The sequence below is a fragment of the Anopheles maculipalpis genome, chromosome 3RL, assembly GCF_943734695.1.
Source record: "Anopheles maculipalpis chromosome 3RL, idAnoMacuDA_375_x, whole genome shotgun sequence".
Classification (NCBI taxonomy): Eukaryota; Metazoa; Arthropoda; class Insecta; order Diptera; family Culicidae; genus Anopheles; species Anopheles maculipalpis.
In genome coordinates this window covers 84,316,058-84,334,894 of record NC_064872.1, presented here as the reverse complement: position 1 = coordinate 84,334,894, position 18,837 = coordinate 84,316,058, and the positions used below count along the sequence as shown (strand labels likewise).

At 44.4% G+C, this 18,837-nt stretch overlaps 3 protein-coding genes across 3 annotated transcripts in view; all 3 read left to right on the top strand.

The window, feature by feature from the left end:
- LOC126561486 (diacylglycerol kinase 1) overlaps window positions 1-18,837 on the top strand; it is a 483,147-nt gene that overhangs the window by 112,863 nt on the left and 351,447 nt on the right. The gene's annotated exons all lie outside the window — the stretch shown is intronic.
- LOC126563414 (uncharacterized) overlaps window positions 1-18,837 on the top strand; it is a 111,752-nt gene that overhangs the window by 79,708 nt on the left and 13,207 nt on the right. The gene's annotated exons all lie outside the window — the stretch shown is intronic.
- Window positions 13,592-18,333, top strand: LOC126563258 (uncharacterized). The gene is made up of 4 exons (XM_050219889.1): window positions 13,592-13,640; window positions 17,313-17,432; window positions 17,522-17,800; window positions 18,302-18,333. The coding sequence occupies exons 1-4, from the start codon at window positions 13,592-13,594 to the stop codon at window positions 18,331-18,333; spliced, it is 480 nt and encodes a 159-aa protein (XP_050075846.1).

The window sequence follows — 18,837 nt, the reverse complement described above, 5'->3', positions numbered from 1 at the left end:
GAAGGGTCCTGGCTGTGCTGAGAGCTGTTCGTACTGAGCACCGGCAAATGGCTAGCGACTCCATCTAGTACCGCCTGGCTAGTGTTAAACTCCTTGAATCGCCGATAGAACTCAACGTCCACCGCGTCCACGTGCACGTGCGAGCGCTTGCGCGGTGCCTTCCCGTGTCGGGACGCATTCAGGTGGTTGCGCAGATACTGACGCATCGCCGCCAGTGTCAGATTGTACAGATCGGGTACGTGTTTCGGATCGCCGTCCCAGCTTTCCTCCGAACTGCCGTGACTGGTGTCAGCTGGTCGCCGGTGGCCATGTTGCTTCCGCTCGTAGTGTGGTTGTTGATGGAGCAGCGGCACGGTGGCCCCACCTGCTGCTGGATGGGAGGACGGTGCGACGAATGTTGACGTTGACGAGGCAGGCAATGTTGTGCCGTGTTGATCGTCGCCACCGGATGCGTAGTGTTTCTGTGCCGCCGATGGCACCGCTAGGGAACACGCCGACGAGAGCAGTGATGTCAGCAGCATTAGTATGAGCCCGTACGCTCGGCTGGCCCCCGCGGCACCACTGGACACATTCTGGGGGGCCACTGCGACGACCGGTGTTCACCGTTGGGGTGACCCACTGCCACCACAGCTACCCGCTGCAGCCACGATGCACCTCACCATAGCGCACACCACACCGAAACGCACAACACACCCGCGGCACTTGCACTGTGCGGTACGATAACACCTTCTTACTGTGGGCCGTTTTGCAATGCACTTATCACTTGTCAACCGTGCTCTAATAATTTCTACACTCGATTTGTTATAATTTTTCAACTTACCGTTATCGCTTTTCTTGTTTCACAACATTCACGCGTACATTTTTACACACTTTATGCTCAAAAATTTACTTGTTTTGCTATTCTTCAATACGTTTTTAGTTTTTTTTGTCGCTATCGAACACTTTAATCACTTTTAATCTGAAAATAGAAAGAAAAAGTAGAAAACAATTATTTTCTAATAAAAACATAATTAAAGCAGTACAATATTTATTTTGATGTATAAGAGTGTAAGACAAATCTATAAATGATCAACAAAGATCCTGTAGTAATTATAATTTAAGTCAACATATGAATAAAACGGTTCTGTTGGCTATTATATGATTTTAAATCAATCAATCGCTTATGATATAGTTAAAGAAAAGAGTACTTTGTACTATTCGTACTTCTGTTCCATTAGTACTTACGAAATTAACTAAAGCACAAACAAATCATCCAAAAGTACAGAAATACTAAGAGTATAATAATGTATTCATATTATTATCGATTTATTGATGAGATCATACATCCAAAAACGATAAATAAATAATCTGCAACGTTTCATTACAAATAACAAATAATTCAAACGAAGAGGTAAAGATAATTAAATAAATTTTTGTAACCAAACATTATTGAGACCTTAAAATTAAAAGAATAAGCCAATAACAGCGAGTAAATTAATTAATTCTGTCGTGGAAAAATAAAATACTAGTATCTCTAATCGATTTTATTTTTAAAATGTACTCAACGATCATCAACAAGTGCACAGAACTTAACCTAAAACAACGTTTAAAGTAAAAAAATAAAAAAATAAAACCGTTCCATCCGACAGGCCTCCAAATGACTCTGAGAACCGTTTCCGATCCACCTGTGCAGCGGATTATGTAATCGAGTCGGCCAGCCAGTGAACCGGGAATGGGCAAGCCGCCACCAGTCTGTCGGATGAATTCCAAACATCTTCCAAGCGGCTGCACGGCTTATCCCATGCTTTTCAAACACCATCCAACCACCGACCCCCATACGAGCGGCTGCTTGGACAGATTCACCACCGTTCGATCAGTTTCAATTATAGCACCGTCGTCGTCGCTTGTCGCTGTCGTTTGGAGACGTTCCTGTCCTGTCGCATGTCGGCGCAGATATCGTGCAGTTAAAATACCACACATGTACACGTTTGATTTACTACCAACTTAGTGGTCATCGCGAAAAATATGCTTCCTGCGGCGTATCAACTATCCTTTCACTACTGTGGCCATGTGACCGTGTCTGTCGCTCTACATCATAATCATCGTACTGGGTACACTAAGGGTGGGAACAACAACATTTCGCCTCCCTCCCTCATGGCTTGGAGGGGGCTGTCAAATGGGAGGACGAAGCAAATGGGCAACCGACAAGAAAATATATTTATATTTAGCTCTCATTTTTCTCTGAGTGATGACATTTGCGGGATTTGCGTTCGTTTTTTTCTGCTTGCATGGTTTGCCGCTCGGATGATCCGCCTGCAAAGTGACGTGAAGTATCGCGCAAAGGGAGTGATCCGGCGGGATGGCCCCAAATCCTCACACTAGGTTCTAGAATCTAGGTGAAACGTGTGAAGAATGGTCTTTAAACAACCACCCGAAAGCGAAGGCCGAACAGTGAAGCAATTCCGAACCGGATACATATTTATGACTTTACGCCGGGTCCATGTAGACGACCGTGTCCGAGAAGGGAAAGACAAGGAAAAAAAGGAAAGCAAAAGAAAAATCCCGCACCAAGCCTTTTCACCGGTAAATGTCGAAATTGATTGAGATCCCGCGTCCGCTTTCCTTTTGCGAGCGCACAAGAATTTTCATCATCAATTTCGGTTTCTGCTGCTTTTTTTGTTGGTTGCCTGACTGTCTTTTAGCCCTAACAACACGCTAATGGTTCTCGTCGTCTCGTGTAGAAACTTTTCATCCGCGAAAGAACCCAACCACACCACATTCAGTTACGGTTACGGAGGAGATGCCGAGTTATGGGGGGAGAGTAGACCGTCTGACAGATGATTTTGCGTTACCACCTTGCTCCGTTACCCCATGCCGCAAACCCCCACCAAAACCCACCAGACCAGACATGGTTTGAGAGGAAGAACGAAGGTGGGGATGGCGTGCTGTTTGCCACTATCACTGACTGGTGAATCCCGTCAAAACAAACCGTACGGCGCATGTGCCTAACCGGGGGAGCAAACGAAACCTGGTCGTAGAGGATGAGGTAGGGTTGCATGTTGGGAAAACAAGGCAGGGAGCAAGGAAAAGCGTACAAAAATGGATGTACGAAAGAAGGAAAAAACAAATTCTCAGCATCGCGCCGATCTCGTTCGATCGGCTCACCGTGCGCTCACCGTGAAAGCTGGCAAGTGAACGTGAACGTGTTTTTCTGAGCGTGAGATGAGAGTCCTCCCCATTCACTGACCGTGAGCAACGTTGTGCCAATCCTCCACACTGCAGCCCCACCCGACAAACTCCGCCTTCCTGTCCCTTTCCTCGCTGGCTGGCTGGCTGGCGGTGATCTGTCGGTATTTTCGCGCTGTCGCCACGGTTTCTGGGTGAAAATAATATCGGAGAGAATTTTGCAGCGGATCCACCACGCTTTAGAGGGAAAAAGTTGGGTTTCTTTAAATAGAACGGAGACACGGAGGTATTTCGGCTGGTCTGCCCGCAAACGATGTGGCGCACACACGCCCGTACCAATGTGGCGGGAACAACTGCTGCGTGGAAGTGGAAGTGAAAAACTGTCCTCGAAGTTGCTGCCCCTTTTAGCTTCCCTCGTGGTGCCGTTGGCTTAGTGTCGAACTGTGTTTCCAGCACACCCCAAACTGACGTACTATGGAACGGTATTTGGATATATGGCGCTACAGCGACACCTACCATGGATGTGGGGATGAGTTGTCGTTCGTAGCACACAACCGTTCCACATTCCTTCAGGTTTCCGGAGACCGTGGTGAAACTGGGATGTACCGGATATGCCCGACCCGGTAATGCGGGGCCTTGTTTCACTGATAGCAAAAACGATTGCTCTTCTCACCAAACGATCGCGCTCAGCTAATCGCTGGAAGGCCACGCCACGAAATTGAAGTACACGGCCGAAACCGAATGGACCGTTTCTCTCTATTTGCTCACGCCACTGCACACGCGTTATGGGCCACGAACTCGTTGCAAATGCAAATCATGACCCGTTAGCACGGATATGCACGTACACACACTCCACACTCACTCGCTCACGCCGGTACTCACACGGTGGACGCGCGCGCAACTGGTGCAAGTGCATCCATCCACTATTTTGCATATGAAATTGCGAATTATTGCACCCGGCGAATGGGCCGCGCGAGTTTACCGTACGCACTTGACGTTTACAGCGTTTGGCCCCCCGACGGAAGCAAGACGCGTGTATATGTGCGTGTTTGTGTGGGGCGGAACTGGGCAGCTTGCATCGGAAACCTTTTCTTTTTTTTTTCTCTCTCTCTCTCTCTGCTCGTAACACTCACACCACCGTGCTTGGTTGCGCACTTTTCGGCCGGCTTTCACGCGACTCACGAGGTCTAATAATAAATCCCACGGATACGGGGAGTACGGCACCAAATTACGACGATGGCGACGGTGGGCCGCCGAACACCAAAATGGCCACCCCGCTCTGGCGCTTGGCAAACTGTCACGGGTAACGTGGATAGCGGAAACACTTCCAGTAGGCCATTTTAAACGCACACTTCCTTCAAAAACAATTGCACGTACAGCAGACACACAACCGATATTGCTCTATCACAAACCGAGCCTCAGGCCTCCCTGTGTGTTTTCCCGTTCTTGGGGCACAAAACGGACACAGCACAGACACACACGGGGGAAAATCGCACAGCGCGGGAGCGACACACAGTGAAACAACAGCGATTGAAAATGCGTTTGACAGCTACGAAATCTCACCAAAACACGCGGTACAATTGAAGCACGCCGATCTCGCTCATCTCACTCATCTCACTAGGCGCGCGGAGCGCGATGTGTAGCACACCACAGCATCTCTTTCTATGCTTGCTTTTCACTTTCTTCACTCGCGCTCACTCGCACACGCCGCCGTCTACTAGGATCAGGGTGGCAAAAAGAACGAAGGCGAATGTGTCGCGCTGTGTCCTCGCGCTACCGTTAGCTTCGCACTACTGACATCTTCTAGTCGGCGAGCGCTCTCGCGGAACCGTCGCGTTGGTAGCGCCAATTTTATTACGCGCCGTGTGTTGATGTTTATTTTTATTTATTTGGCTCATTAATATTTCACCTCGCGGTCCACCGACGGCGGTGGTGTGCGGCGTGAGCCGTGTCCCCGGACTAAGTGGACACGGTGGAGACTCCTGGTCGCTCGTAGGCTGCACGAATCTTTAAACGGCATCATCGACCGCGATGTCCGTTTGGTCCGATCTAGCTTAACGCTCGGGAATCACTTGTAAAACAGTTTACTGCTAGATAGTGTGATGGGTAGTGAAATGGAAAAACGCTTAGATCGAGTGCGAGCAGCAATGGCTTCCCTTAGCCGTCTCACTAATCGTGTGGCGTGGCGGCTCTCACGCGCGATACTCCGAATGGTGCTCTCAGCGGATCATCCACGATATTTTTGTTGTTTTAGCTTCCATATTGATTCACAGGGTTTGCCACGGTGTCAGTTACTTTTGCATTTCCACAGCCACATATCTGCACTAATTTAAATTACTTTCTCAACCATTAAATTTGCCTGTATTGAATTTCAGTATTGTGAATACTGTCTCAGTAGAAAAATTACTTTCTTGATGGACGCCTCGTATCATTTTCATTCTTTATTATTGGGTATTATCAGTACGAAACTTTGAGCAAGATAACCAACATAATGCAGTGAAATGTTGGTAAAAATGGTGAATTTAGGTCAAATCTCTTAATTTAAACAAAAACACATGTACGCACAGTTCCATATTAACATATTATTGGGATCCATTAAATACTTCTTATCGAGGTTTCCAAAAGTTTTCCTAACAGTTCATCAAGCGATCGTTTCGATCTTTTTCGCAGAAAACTGTTACGCATCTATTGCATACTCGCAGGGGTCTTATTCATCCTTCCAACTTTAACTTTAAAAACTCTGCAAATGAGCTGTGGAGAATAAAAACAGAAAAGATAAAGGAAGTCATCTATTTTTTTCGCCGCTAAATTCTATCAGAAAATGACTAGAAACAATTTTTAATAAATACTTGTTGAAGATAGTTCATATGGTTTTGTTTAAGTTCAGATGACCACTAAGTCTTTAAGCCAGAAAAAAATAAACCTAATTTCAGTTTAAGGTTTATGAACAATACGAATAAATTGCACAAACGTAGAATAATATCAAGAATTATATTAATAGATACGGTTAAACGTAATCATCAACTAAACCCATCTAATATGGTGGGCAATTTCAATCTTCCTTAACTCTAGATAACATTTTACGTTATGTTCTAACATAACAAACCAGAATACCGAATACCAGTCCAACATACCAGTCATCACTGCGGTAGCTAGTGGTGATCAGTAAATTGAATCGCACGGAAAACCATCATAGATAGTCTATCTTCACAATCGTACTTGGCGTACAGAACTAAACTTCCGGCAAACATCCAACCCGACTGTTTGATGTGGAATAATTACACCCAGCAAACATTTCCCACCGGAAAGGCGAGAGATAGAGCGAAACACCACCACCACCACCATCGACCGAAAGCAGCACACAAAATGCAAAACCACATTTGCAAAAGACGACTCGACCGACCTAGTCATTGATGCTCGGAGCCAAAACCGCAAAATGCCCGCCGGAACCGAAACCGCAGCAGGCTGTCTCGGTCTGCAGATCCGCTTTTTCGATTGTGTCTACCGAAAGAACTGGGCTGTCTTGCGGGAAGGGGTAGCATACGGTGAGAGGAGGGGGTGAAATTGATTATTGCCAGCTCGTGACAGGGACCGATGAGAGCTGGCACGAACGTCAGTGGATGGGAGTCTCGCGAGACGGTAGACAACCACGTCGGCCGGGGAGGCGTTTGACGTTCGAGGCATGTCTAGTCGATGTCTAGACGTCGAGATACACTACGCTCGCTCGCTGCCTACGCCCCGACCGTTCGTTGTCTGCCCGGGAAGGGGAAAACCAGCTCGAATGCAGCTTGACATTGCGTCTATCCGGCCGCCATCGGATGGTGTTCGCCCCCAGAAGCCTACACGGCGGAAGGCGACGCGTCTCCTGTCATGTCCCGGTGGAGATTCCGACATTCCTCGATTCCCAACGGTATCTCTGCGTCTGGGTTGTGCATGCAGATGGTGAACCACCGGGCTTGTTTACATGACGAGTACGGAAAAGCGCTCGAGCGTAACGTTGAATGAAGTCGTGTTTAGTAATTTCGGATGTTCAGGACTGCTAAGCTCCCGGGACTCGTTTGAGACCCAGTCAACCTGGAAGCTTGCCCACAGCCACATCTGCCAACTACGAATTCGTGTCAGACATTTGCAACTTGAGCCTTTCGTGCACGTGTGCGTCTGGGTCGTTGGTGCAAAGTTGTCCTTTTTTGGTACACTCGCACCGAAGCTTTTGGAGTCTTTCCAAAACCACACCGAAACGTTCGCTGCCCAGGCGAGACACATAAAATATGTCCATTGTCGTGGAAAGCTATCAGGAATATTGCTCACACAGCACATTCGCCCGCGCACACATACACACCAATGTGAGCTGACAAATTGCGTAGGTTTTACCGGTTTTGCGTGCTCCGCAGTAGACGGCTTGACGCCGCTGCTCCAGCCGAAATTTGGTACTTCCCTACGACGACGTCCATTATTGTTTGTTATTGTCTCCGTCTGGTGCGTAGTATCGGAATTGTAACGTTGGCCCACGCTTATGCAAGACGCGTACTCGTACCCACGTCACGCACACCCAACATCGGCACGGGACAGCGGCTTCTCCGAGCTTCCGAGGAATATGAAGCCATTGCGATGAAAACCTTTGAACATGTTAGCAGTGGGTCCACGGGAAGGTAGCGTAGAAAATGGAGCGAGGCGTAAAATATTTTCACGACACACAAAGTTCAACCCATTCGTCGTACTTGGTTTTGCGCTGGAAGAAGTTGTTTATTTTTTTTATATGCTCGCTTTTGCTCTTGGTCACCTAATGGAGCAATTCATCGTGCGAACGATTTGTGAAATACTTTATGGCCGATGGTTCGCACCTCGGCAATGCATTATGATGATTGAGAGCTGGTGCGTGCCACATCGGACAATGCAATTAATTTCAGCATAAAAATATTTTTGATCATGCCTGAGTTATGAATTATTTGGCAAAAAATAGTAAAAATAGTAAAAAATAGTTAAAAAAAATAGTAATCAACAATGATTCTATTTTAATTATATTTTAACAAATATTCTTTGATAATTAACAATTAGCAGAAATATTTTTAACTGAATCTACTTTCTATTCAAAACCACGTAGCTGTATGGCAGATTGCATACCTTTTGAGACCGATGTAACATATTGCATATCCGTGCGAATGGTAGCTTCTATGCGTCAACATTGCATACCATACGGCGTAACAATTGAAATGTTGTGGTGAATAAATTCTTCGTCGTATCGATTTACTCTCCGTTGCTATTTACTTGAACTAATATCATAAAACTTTTAAACATTTAACATGAAAAGTAAAACCGCTTAGTTCTCAAATTGTTCACATATTTGTGCTTGATTTTATCAAGTCTATTTAAAGTTATACCCTGATGAGAATGCGTTTATAAAGAAATCCTCATTTTCATTACATTTTCACCACGACAAAATCTGCGTGAAAATCTTTAACACAATTAGTACTACAATTTTCCACCCGTGTCCTGCAACCTGCCCAACAGATCACTATTTATTATTACGAAATTGAATAGAACGATACGATTCCGGACGACCGCCACCTGATGTGCAACGGTAACGCTAACTAACGTCCAAAATCCGAGACTATAACAACATTTAGGCTGCAAATTGAAAAGTCTCCCACGTGTCGCCATGGACCCGTTCGTCATTTTCACGTCTGCAAACGCAGAGCACACCGGCCCCGACCAGAACCTCCACAATCAACTCGAATTTACATAATCACAATAATCGCTCGTTGTAATCCCTGGCCTGGCTGGCTGGATCCGGCTGACTGGTCGGATCGACTAACGACGTCGACGTTGCGAAAACAGTTCAGGGCTTCGGGTCGAAAGTTAATTTCCTTCGCTTCAATACCATCACGGACACATAATCGCATCCCGACATCCCGCCATACACAAGCGCACACACCTGCATCTGGTCCATTCCATGCCAGGAGAATTTGATTAAAACAATCCATTAGCTGCCGTTAGTCGCTTAAAATTCCCGGCATGTTTGCACCGTTTGCCAGACGTGTTACGTGTCGCCTCTATCATCGCTCCCCAGGCCTGAGACTCCGCCCTTTCCTTTCTCGCGAATATCAGGTGCATTCGGTGTTGGCTAGTATTGAATTCGAAACCGGCTGACACCTCATCCCTTAAGGAAAAGCCCAACCGCCCCAAAGGTCTCGGGTAAGGTGAGCCTTGCAGATGGCTAAGCTCGGTAGGAGTCCTGCCGACAATCGCTCAGTTTCGGGCGTCCTATCCAGCGGTGGTCGTGATTTTGCTAGCTAGCGCTCCCTTTTCCAATTGTCTTCAACGGTGAAAATTTCTTCATCCCATCTCCAACCATGACTAGATGCCAGCATCTACCTGCCAGACTACTGCTGGCAAACGGTCTAGTCACGATAAATTTCCATCCTCGTCTGCCTCCGACACTGCACACAACCCCGTCGCCGCAGACAATCAAACATTGCGAGATAAACAAACGTCATACCGACCGTTCCGGGAAGAAAAGCTTTTCCAATTTTCCTATTCAACAGATGTTTTGTTTGATTATTGGATCATGCCCTTCGGTTCGCTTCAGTGATTGAAAATCACGTGTGCAGACGAGCCGTCGGCAACAATAACTCCGATACGAACACAAACAGACAAACACATGCACACACACATAGACACACCAGTATTGATTCATCTCCGGCAGCTTCATTCGGATCGCTCACATCCCCATGGGAGAATGTCCGCCCAGGGACGAAGAAAATGATTTTTGCATATTAAAAACCTCCCACTGGGACGTTGGCTCATCCTAAAATACGAAACGAATTGTTTGGACCTAATTTGTAATGATTGACAATGTTTCTTCACCAAGTTCGGGCAGATGGATTGAAAGCAATAATTGGGAGGGCGTAAAGACAAAAAGATACAACAGACTCCTTGGAGCGATACGGGTCGCTGAGTTTTTTGGGCACAGGAGTTAGCACTCACTTGTACTCAATCAAGCTAATGGGAAACAAATGGCACCGAAGCACTTGGCTGGTGTTAGAGAGATTGAATATAAATAAAATCTCTGTTCCTTTCGGACTTGTTCGGTCAATGTTGCAACCAAAAGGGTCAATGGTTAAAAAGGGAAGGAAGAAAGGTTTGTTTGCTTTGGATCCCTTTTTTGGGAGTACAAAAGTTCAGCCCAGGTTTCGGGCCTGGAAGATTGATGTTTTGATAGGATTCATCATTGGTTCGGCAAATTAAAATGCAGTTTTCATTTCATTTGAATCCGTTGAGACTCCCTGAAGGTTTTTGGGGAAGAAGTTTGAAAAAATTAGTGATTTATTATTACACAAATTACATCGTACCTCATTGAACGATAGAGCTCCATAAGAACGATTATTGGAAAAGACTCTCTCGGGAACGCTCGTAGGCAATTTGTATTTCCTTTTGTTCATTTTCAGGTTAAAGGATGTTCAATTTGAAAAATCAATTAGCCAATTAAGATTGTGTGTGAAAATTAACAATCGAATTTCGTTGAATAAGGAGAAAATAGTGAGAAAAAGCTGTGATTTTGCAACATTCGCTTTTAAGATCTTCACTAAAAAATACCAAAGAACATAACACTAGAAATCAAACACTTAATTTCCAAATGAAAGTCTCAACAATACTTACATTTTTGTACATAAGCTTCTCATATCTACTAAGTTGATAAATGTGATAACCTTGTCAGTTTGGAGTTAGGGACAATCGTTCCCAGAACGAAACAGCTCGAAACAAAGCTCAGAATATCTTGTAAAGCCAAAATAACGACTAATTATCCAACAACAAAAATGGAGCCATAATTGAACCAAAAACCCCTCCAGCACTGATAACAGTCAAAACATAAGCTCCCCGAAACATAAGCACATGATGCGCCTTTCATTGTGGTCGTAATCTTTCGCCGTACTTAATGGACATACCGATTTACGTTTTCGGTCGCTGACATCGTCTCCCGAGAAGCTTCTTGGCATCCCGGCACGACCTTGAACTGTCTGCTAAATATGCAATTAAGAAGATCAAACCTCCTTTTTCTGCTATCCACCCCCATCTACCCACCATTCAAACTCATGGAGCGATGGAGAAAAACGTTCACTAACCCCTTTTCCTTGTAGCATCAAACCATACGCAGCAGCATCATCATCGTCGGTAAAACTTTCTTCCAGCTGTTTCGTTATGTTCTTCAATTTCATCTTACCGTGCACTGCCGATGCCGATTCCTCTACCCATGGACTCTATTTATTTCTCATATATTTTTTCCCCCTGCCCGGACTAGAATGAAGCTCATTCCGTGCAGTATTATTTATTTACCTTCTGCCAGTGGAGCATGCTGAATGGATGGAATGGCTCGTTCGTTACGGTGTTCTGGTTGCGCTTTTCTTCGCTTTTCCCTAGCAGGCAAGCCAGCTAGCATGTACCCGGCGCATACTGGTAGGCAAGGCGCGGCAGGAAATTTACATCATTACGCCGTAGAGCGAATATAAATTGCAACATTATACACTTCGGTACTATGCTTAGGATCAACAACGCTAACCAAACCGCTCTGGTGGGCTTTGGGGCGCTCTCGTCAAATCATCGTTCACGCTTCGTCGCAGTTATTGAACCTCGGGAACGAAGGATGTATGAAGAGACACTTGGATACTTGGACGATATGCTACATTCTGCCATTCTGAAGCACAGCTAACATCAGCTCATCTGTTTACAGTATTATAGATCGACAGGTGGAATCGATTCGCATACTGGACGAAATGGTCAAAAAGTGACAATCAGATGGGTTTGGACATTGATTCTCGCTTTGTGCCTGCTTTCGACTAACATATTTGAAGCAGTTGTATTTATCTGATTGTAATACTGAAAACTTGCCCTTGAAAGAGATACTGTACTGATGCTGCACGACAACTAAGGAAGGGAATGGTCAAGTAATTAAAATGACAAGGCTTTTGGCGAGTCTACATTGACAGTGAACAAGTGTTTAGAGAGTTCTGTTTCAAACATTTTGCATGTCTCTGTAACATCGTTTCATTGAAGCTCAGTAAATAACGTTCACAATGTCACCCTTAACTGCTTTTGGCCCTTTATGGGAAGCAAAAAAACCGACTGGTCAAACTGTTGACAAATGTTTAGCAATTCACAGCGATTGCATATGCGACACAAGCTCCGACTACCATTCCAGCACCACTTCAAATACAGTCCAATGTTCAAACTGTCGAAAACGGCCAATCATCATTTATCATCCGTGGACACAGTCGAGCGCGCATGGTAACACAGTTTCTGTTGACCCAGCGCAGGGATAGTGTAAAGGCTTAGAAATTGTTCTAGAAAGACGAACTGACCAGAACAATAAAACAGCCGGAACCAGTTTCGCGGTTTTATTATCGCTTGGTTTAACTAGACTTGTCACCAAGCTTTCGACAGCTTCGGAAACCGGATTTCGGTGTCCCCAAAAATGTATGGGAACACACCGAGAGGGGTTGGTCAGTTACGGAAATGTTAATCAGTTGCTAACTGGATTCAGGTCTCTTCGCTATCTGATTGGTGAAAATGATTGTTTTTTACATGGTTAACCTTTAATTGGCGCAGATGAGGCGAAAAATCCTCATCAATTCTAGGGTTAATTTGATTGAATATCGAAAGTGATTGGCGTGAACACATCATGCCTGATAAAGTAAATGACATTTGAAGGTTATTATCTCACAAAAATTTGAATGAATGGATGAATTAATTTCCTTATGGTACTCTCAAGGGAAAGTTTTATGGGAACTGACAGACATCCATAACGTATTCCTACACAAAAAAAACTGGATCTTTCACACGTTTTGTTTCCATTTGAAACAACCCCACCAGCAACACTCCTCAGAAAGCTTGTGTGCTACACGCAGACGTAGTCTGCCTGTTTGGGCTCAATGTAATAAACATTCGACTTCCGATTTCTCAAACATCCCCTCCTTCCCTCCTTCTCTCCTCATCGCCCATTTCCGATCTTAATGTACCAGTACGCCATCAAGAACATTTTTCCCACTCTGCAGCACATCGCGTCCACCCTCTCGCGGCACCTTGAACACGATGCACGTACAACATCGCCACCGACTAGCCTTCTTAGAGGCTCGGCAGGACTCAACCAAGCGGTCAGTTAGTGTCGATTCTTCGTTAGCACCGGACCGGTGTCGCGGACGTACCGTTTAGCTGTGCTTTGTGGCAGGGCTGGGCCAAACAACGAAGTCGCAGCATCAACAGTCGAAACCGGAACTAGCGCGTCGCTCGCGGTTGAGAGTGAGTTGGCAAGTGTGGTTAAATTGCGGTTCGACACGGTGTTCTGTCCGTACGAGGACGGTGTAACAACACGGATCAAGCATTTTGTCCAAGATCACCCCCTAAACAACAGCCCAACACCCTAACAAACCGCAAGATGGAACGGAATGGACGGATGGTCGGTCTGGTCAGTGTGGTACTGGTCGGTGAGTAATAGATTTTCTTGTAAGGCACTGAACTTAGTGGCCGAATGTAATGAGTCGTAAAACCGCGGAAGTGTATCGATGGTCGGTGTGCAACGCAGTGTTTAGCGCTGTTTCATGCTCGGTTGTTGTGTTGAGCGACTTAAACGCTACGTGCGGAGCGCTGTGTGTTGATGTAAAGAGTTGTGAAAACTACACCGTACAAGAGTTATTCAAGTGAAGAAAATAAAACTTGATAATTTAGTTTAGTTGGTATGCTTTGTGTTTGAAAGCAACAGAAAATGGGTGCAAAAATCGTTCAAATGGCGAATAAATTAAACACTTGAAGGTGATTGTGATTTAAAAAGAAAACATCAAAGATGCATCATTAATGCTCTGTAATTTTTTTTTTTAATTATTCAATGAACATAAGAATAGATATGTTAAACCGACTATAAATGTGCTATCAGTCCAAGAGGATAGTACTAGTCATGAAATGGCAGCAGCTAAAACAACAAAGAGCTGAGAGCTTTTCATGGGTATTTTTAAATCGATTATCAAAGGAAAGTTAAAGGAATTAAGTTGACTTATGAAATAATCTAATCTCATAAAATCCAAAAAAAGTTTTGTACCATATATTTAATATAATATTTTAAAGCTTAGATTGATGAGGCAAAAGATTAAATAAATTTTCTCACATGTTTGGTATTTATAATCAACGGTTTAGGTCCTCAACTACCTTATATCAGTTTCTAACGTTTGTACAAATTTAACTGCGCAAAATACTCCTTTTGTACCATCAACCACAAGATCTAACCACACTTTCCCTAGCACGTGCGTTCACTCACGCGTATCAACGTATCGTCTGAAGGTGTTCCTCACGCTTCCGTTACATACGTCTAGTACTTCGCTGAAATGAGAGCAAACCAACAAGAAAAAAATATGTTCGGTATTAATACTCCAATTGTCTAGCATACATTATGACGCAGTTGGCAGACACCTCGGCCGAAGGATACGAACGCCACACGTCCTTTGATGAGTAATTTGCATCGTTTCGCGGCACGATCACAGCGTTGAAGGTTTTCCATCAGCCAGTGTAAGGCCGTATGGAAATGTGAATGGAAAAACATCTTCACCTTCACCATACGCTTGGACTCGGAAGAAGTTGCTTTATTCTTTTTTTCTTCTACCGGTTACATTAAAAAAGACAATGAAGTGGAAATTGACCCTTAAATTTGCTTCTTTAAATTTGCAAAGATGTATAGTAATAATAATAGTAATTCCTCTAGTCAAGCAACGTGTTAAATAGTGTTAAGATGGAGCAAAGAGAGGATTGCAAAATATATTTTATAAATGAATTTTAATTCATATTTTTATCTACATTCCCCAAATAAACTCCACATGGATTTCTAATTTTAGTCCAAAAATAAAGATTTAGATGGAGTAGTTCTCACCAACTCACTTATAACTCAGTGGTGGGTATTTAGAGGCGTTTAGCTACCATTTTATTTTTCACAAAAATATAATTCTTTTTTTAAAAAGCAACATCCACTGACTGATAATACAGAAACAGAGAAAAATCGTACAAAAAGATCAAAGCCTATTTCGGTCTGTGTACTGCAGATTGCATACTTTCTGGCTCTACAAAATTTCGTACCGATGAGAGACAGTGTAGAGAAATATATTTCTATTTTCATTTCTATTCCATTTTTCTCCTTTATCCTTTATTTATGGAGTGTCGTAAACAAAACTAGTCGAAAAACAGTCTATTATCAACAACAGAAATCACGAATCATTGTGAACAAATCACTAAGCTGTCCGGGTTCTCACTGCACTCCATCTTTCTAGGCTTCTTATTCTACTGTTTTCATCATGATCTAACATTATCCATACACTCCAAACATTAAGATTACACCCCATCCACTACGTGCTAGGCTTTGCTGTCTGTTTTTGCGTATTTTCACTACAATTTGCACATTTCCATCAAATGGACAACCGTCAATAATCGCTGGCAAATAATTACCGAACGTGATCTGCTTTTGATTTGAGGCTAATTGAATTCGTCTCCCCCCACACACACACACACCCTCGTCTGCGTCCCACTAAGCCTGCTAGACACGGGCAGAGAAAAAAAAAGAAACAAAAACAAGCACCAGACTTGCTGCGGTGGCCAGTGTGGTGTCTAGGTTGAATTTGTAGCAGCTTGATTGAATGTATAGCAGTAGTAAAACCTTCGCAACGGGCTTCTTCGCCGGTACGAATTGTCTAGCATTTTGGTCTTCTCGTTTTGTGGCAAAAAAAAGACGAGCTTAAAAGCTCATCATTTCCATGAAGAAGGATTTCTCTTTTCGAGGTGCATTGAGGTGTACATGTATGTGTGTTTCTATTTCTTTCTCGTTATTATCTGATCGAGTTGAAAATTTTCATCGACAGAGAAGCATCAAACAATTTCCATGCGTAGCCGATGCGGATCGTTTCTGTGTAGAGGCTCCGGAGTACATCTTCCCGTCAAAGAAGCCGGCAATTGAAGAAGCTTACGGATGCTTCATTCCAATTCGTACCCTATCCGAACCATATTTCACGCTTCGCCGATCAAAGTTTGAGGTTGTTTCGAACATTACACAGATGCCAATTTTTAGTACACAAAAAGTAGAAGAAAAAACGCTTGAACGCTATTTACAAATTTTCTTTGCTAGTGAAATTCACTGCAACGAATTATAGCATCTTTTGTATAGTGTTTTATGACAGTACTGTTCAATTAATTATTCTATCCCTCATGTCTGGAGCCTTCTTTTTCAATATCTTTTAACACTAAAATATTCACTTTTATTATGCAATCAGTTGCTTTCCGTTTCGCCGGTCGCTTCCACCGTTAATTTCCTACAGAATTTATAGCCATTTCGTAACTATTTCGCACCTCCTCTGGTTGACCTTTGCGAACGCTCCGTTCCGTTACTCAATAATCGGTCCGATACTTCCTTTCCGTGCACATTTTCGCCACAATTTTTGCATCTTTAGATTCCACCCAAACTCACCCGGCCAAGCTCAACAAATGAGACCGCGGGCGCCAATTAAAAACGTTTCCAAGCGGAACAAAAAAGTCTACTCCCTCAAAGCTCCAATAAATCGACGGCCAAGTTCAAGGAACGACCACGTCACCACCGACATAAGCTGCTGAGTCAATGTCCCGCGTGTGCGAGCCTCCAGCATAAAAAAACACCCCACCGCCAGTCATAAACGGCCGTTTTCTTTCTGTGTTACTCGTTTGCGTGGAGGTCACGATGGCACTGTGGTCACCGATTGATTTTGGGCAGTGTTTGATTCGCCGTCGCACAATCGGCCATCATTATTTGTAGCCCACAGTGTCAGCCTTTTAGGCTGCCTATGGGCTATAGGTGTTTGCTCACCTCCACCGTCCGATCGTTGCATGCCATCATGATTGCTAATGATGACCTAGTGCTGGAAGGCCGGTCAGGGCCTCCATCATTATTAGGGCTGCAATAATCCGATGCAATAATGCCTCTAAAACTGCGCGGGAAGCTAACGGTGCCCGCGAATTACAGCTCACTCTAATTCCCAGCGTTCGATCACCGACTAACTTCACAAAAATCCCCTTTGATCGCGGCCGTTTGAACCATTTTTTCATTTGTGCTCTTGTGTTGCTCTCTTGTGCTACAATCTCCTCTCAACCAGCAGGCTTCCTTCTGCTAGCCGTTGCTCAGTCAACCCAGGCCAATGTCATTGCAGGGCGAGTACGTCGTCAAAGTCCGTGGCTTCATCGGTCACCGAACACATTTGCGTTGGGCAAGAAATTCGGTAAGCTTACAACCCTTCAATCCGTAGCGTCTCAAACCGAGAAAAGACAACGTACTTTAATCTTCTTGCTTCCGACCGCTTTAATATAGCACGGAATCGACCTCTGACCAGTACGACGCTTGCGCTCGACACGAACACGGACTGGGCGGATAATTCGGTGGAGAAAGCTCGACCGTTTCAGACGCGTCCGCTCGAACTGTCGGCGGAAGTGGACAGTAGTAAGCCAGCGCCACGATCGAGAGCATTCTACGGCTGCATGTCCAACTGCCTGACCCTGTCACAGTACAATCCGGTGTGCGGAACGGATCACACCACCTACCACAACGAGTACAAACTGGAGTGCGCCAACCGGTGCGGAGCGAAGCCAAGTAAGTGCCTATGGTTTATCCTTTTAAGTATCCTGTAAGCTGTAGCATTTTTAAGCAGGTTGACAATTTGGTGGATACGGTGTATCGCCAAAGAAATTAAAAATCAATCAAAACTACTTCATGATAGCTTTAAAAAAAAATATTTCATTCAATACTAACATCACCTTCCGTCCATGAGTATAAATTAGGAATATCTAAATAATGTAGCAAACACGGAATTACATTTATCTTCGTTTCCATCATTAACGAGCAGCTGATTTTTCATCGTTTGTTTTCCACAAACCATCAATTTTTGTTTCAAAGATCGACCGCCGATATTTTCATGAAAGTAAAATGAAAATGTGCCCCTAGCTTCACACATAATTTGAATCTCTGAAAACCTGCTACACAGTTTTGCCTAATGAGCCATGAGCTGGTAAACAAAATGCCATGCATACCTAATAATCCATTACCGGATGTAATGCTTTTCTTTCCGTTTGCTCCCTTTTTTTCTTTCCGCAGGAGTTGCCGTGAAAAAGGCAGGCATTTGTTGAAGACACTGTTTTCACCCACCGTTGATGCGCGCATTCGTAGCGGCGAGTCGTTTGCATCCACCTGATAAAAATCCACCCCACATTACACACGATTCGATCCCATCAGACTGCAGAAGTAACAAAGTGAGCAAGGAGTCAGTCGCAAGGATGCTGAGAACGAGTGGGAAGAAACCCGCAAGCTCTTAAGTGATGGGCAAGTGCAAGATTTCTAATTTATTTCTAGGTGTACCATACGGACAGTAGCGAAAAATAAAAATAATAAACAAAAACCTGCAACCTTCACACATACGCTCGTATCATTCGTCATGCGTTGGTGTTTTGTTGGTTTGTGCCTGCCTTAATGAGGAGAAAATTTTGCTTTTTCACGTGTGGCTCTCTAACAAGAAGTCATCGATCGTGCCTGTAGCATCATCCACCGACGGGCCACCCTGTGTCACCTGCGGAGGGCAGAGTTTTCCTTCAGCAACGAGAAAGAAAGCCCATCACTTGCGCAACCACGTGCGC

Coding starts and splice junctions, on each gene's coding strand:
- LOC126563258 (XM_050219889.1), top strand. CDS start 13,592: ATGGAACGGAATGGACGGATGGTCGGTCTGGTCAGTGTGGTACTGGTC. Junction 13,641..17,312: donor GGTCAGTGTGGTACTGGTCG/GTGAGTAATAGA, acceptor CTCAACCAGCAG/GCTTCCTTCTGCTAGCCGTT. Junction 17,433..17,521: donor TGCGTTGGGCAAGAAATTCG/GTAAGCTTACAA, acceptor GCTTTAATATAG/CACGGAATCGACCTCTGACC.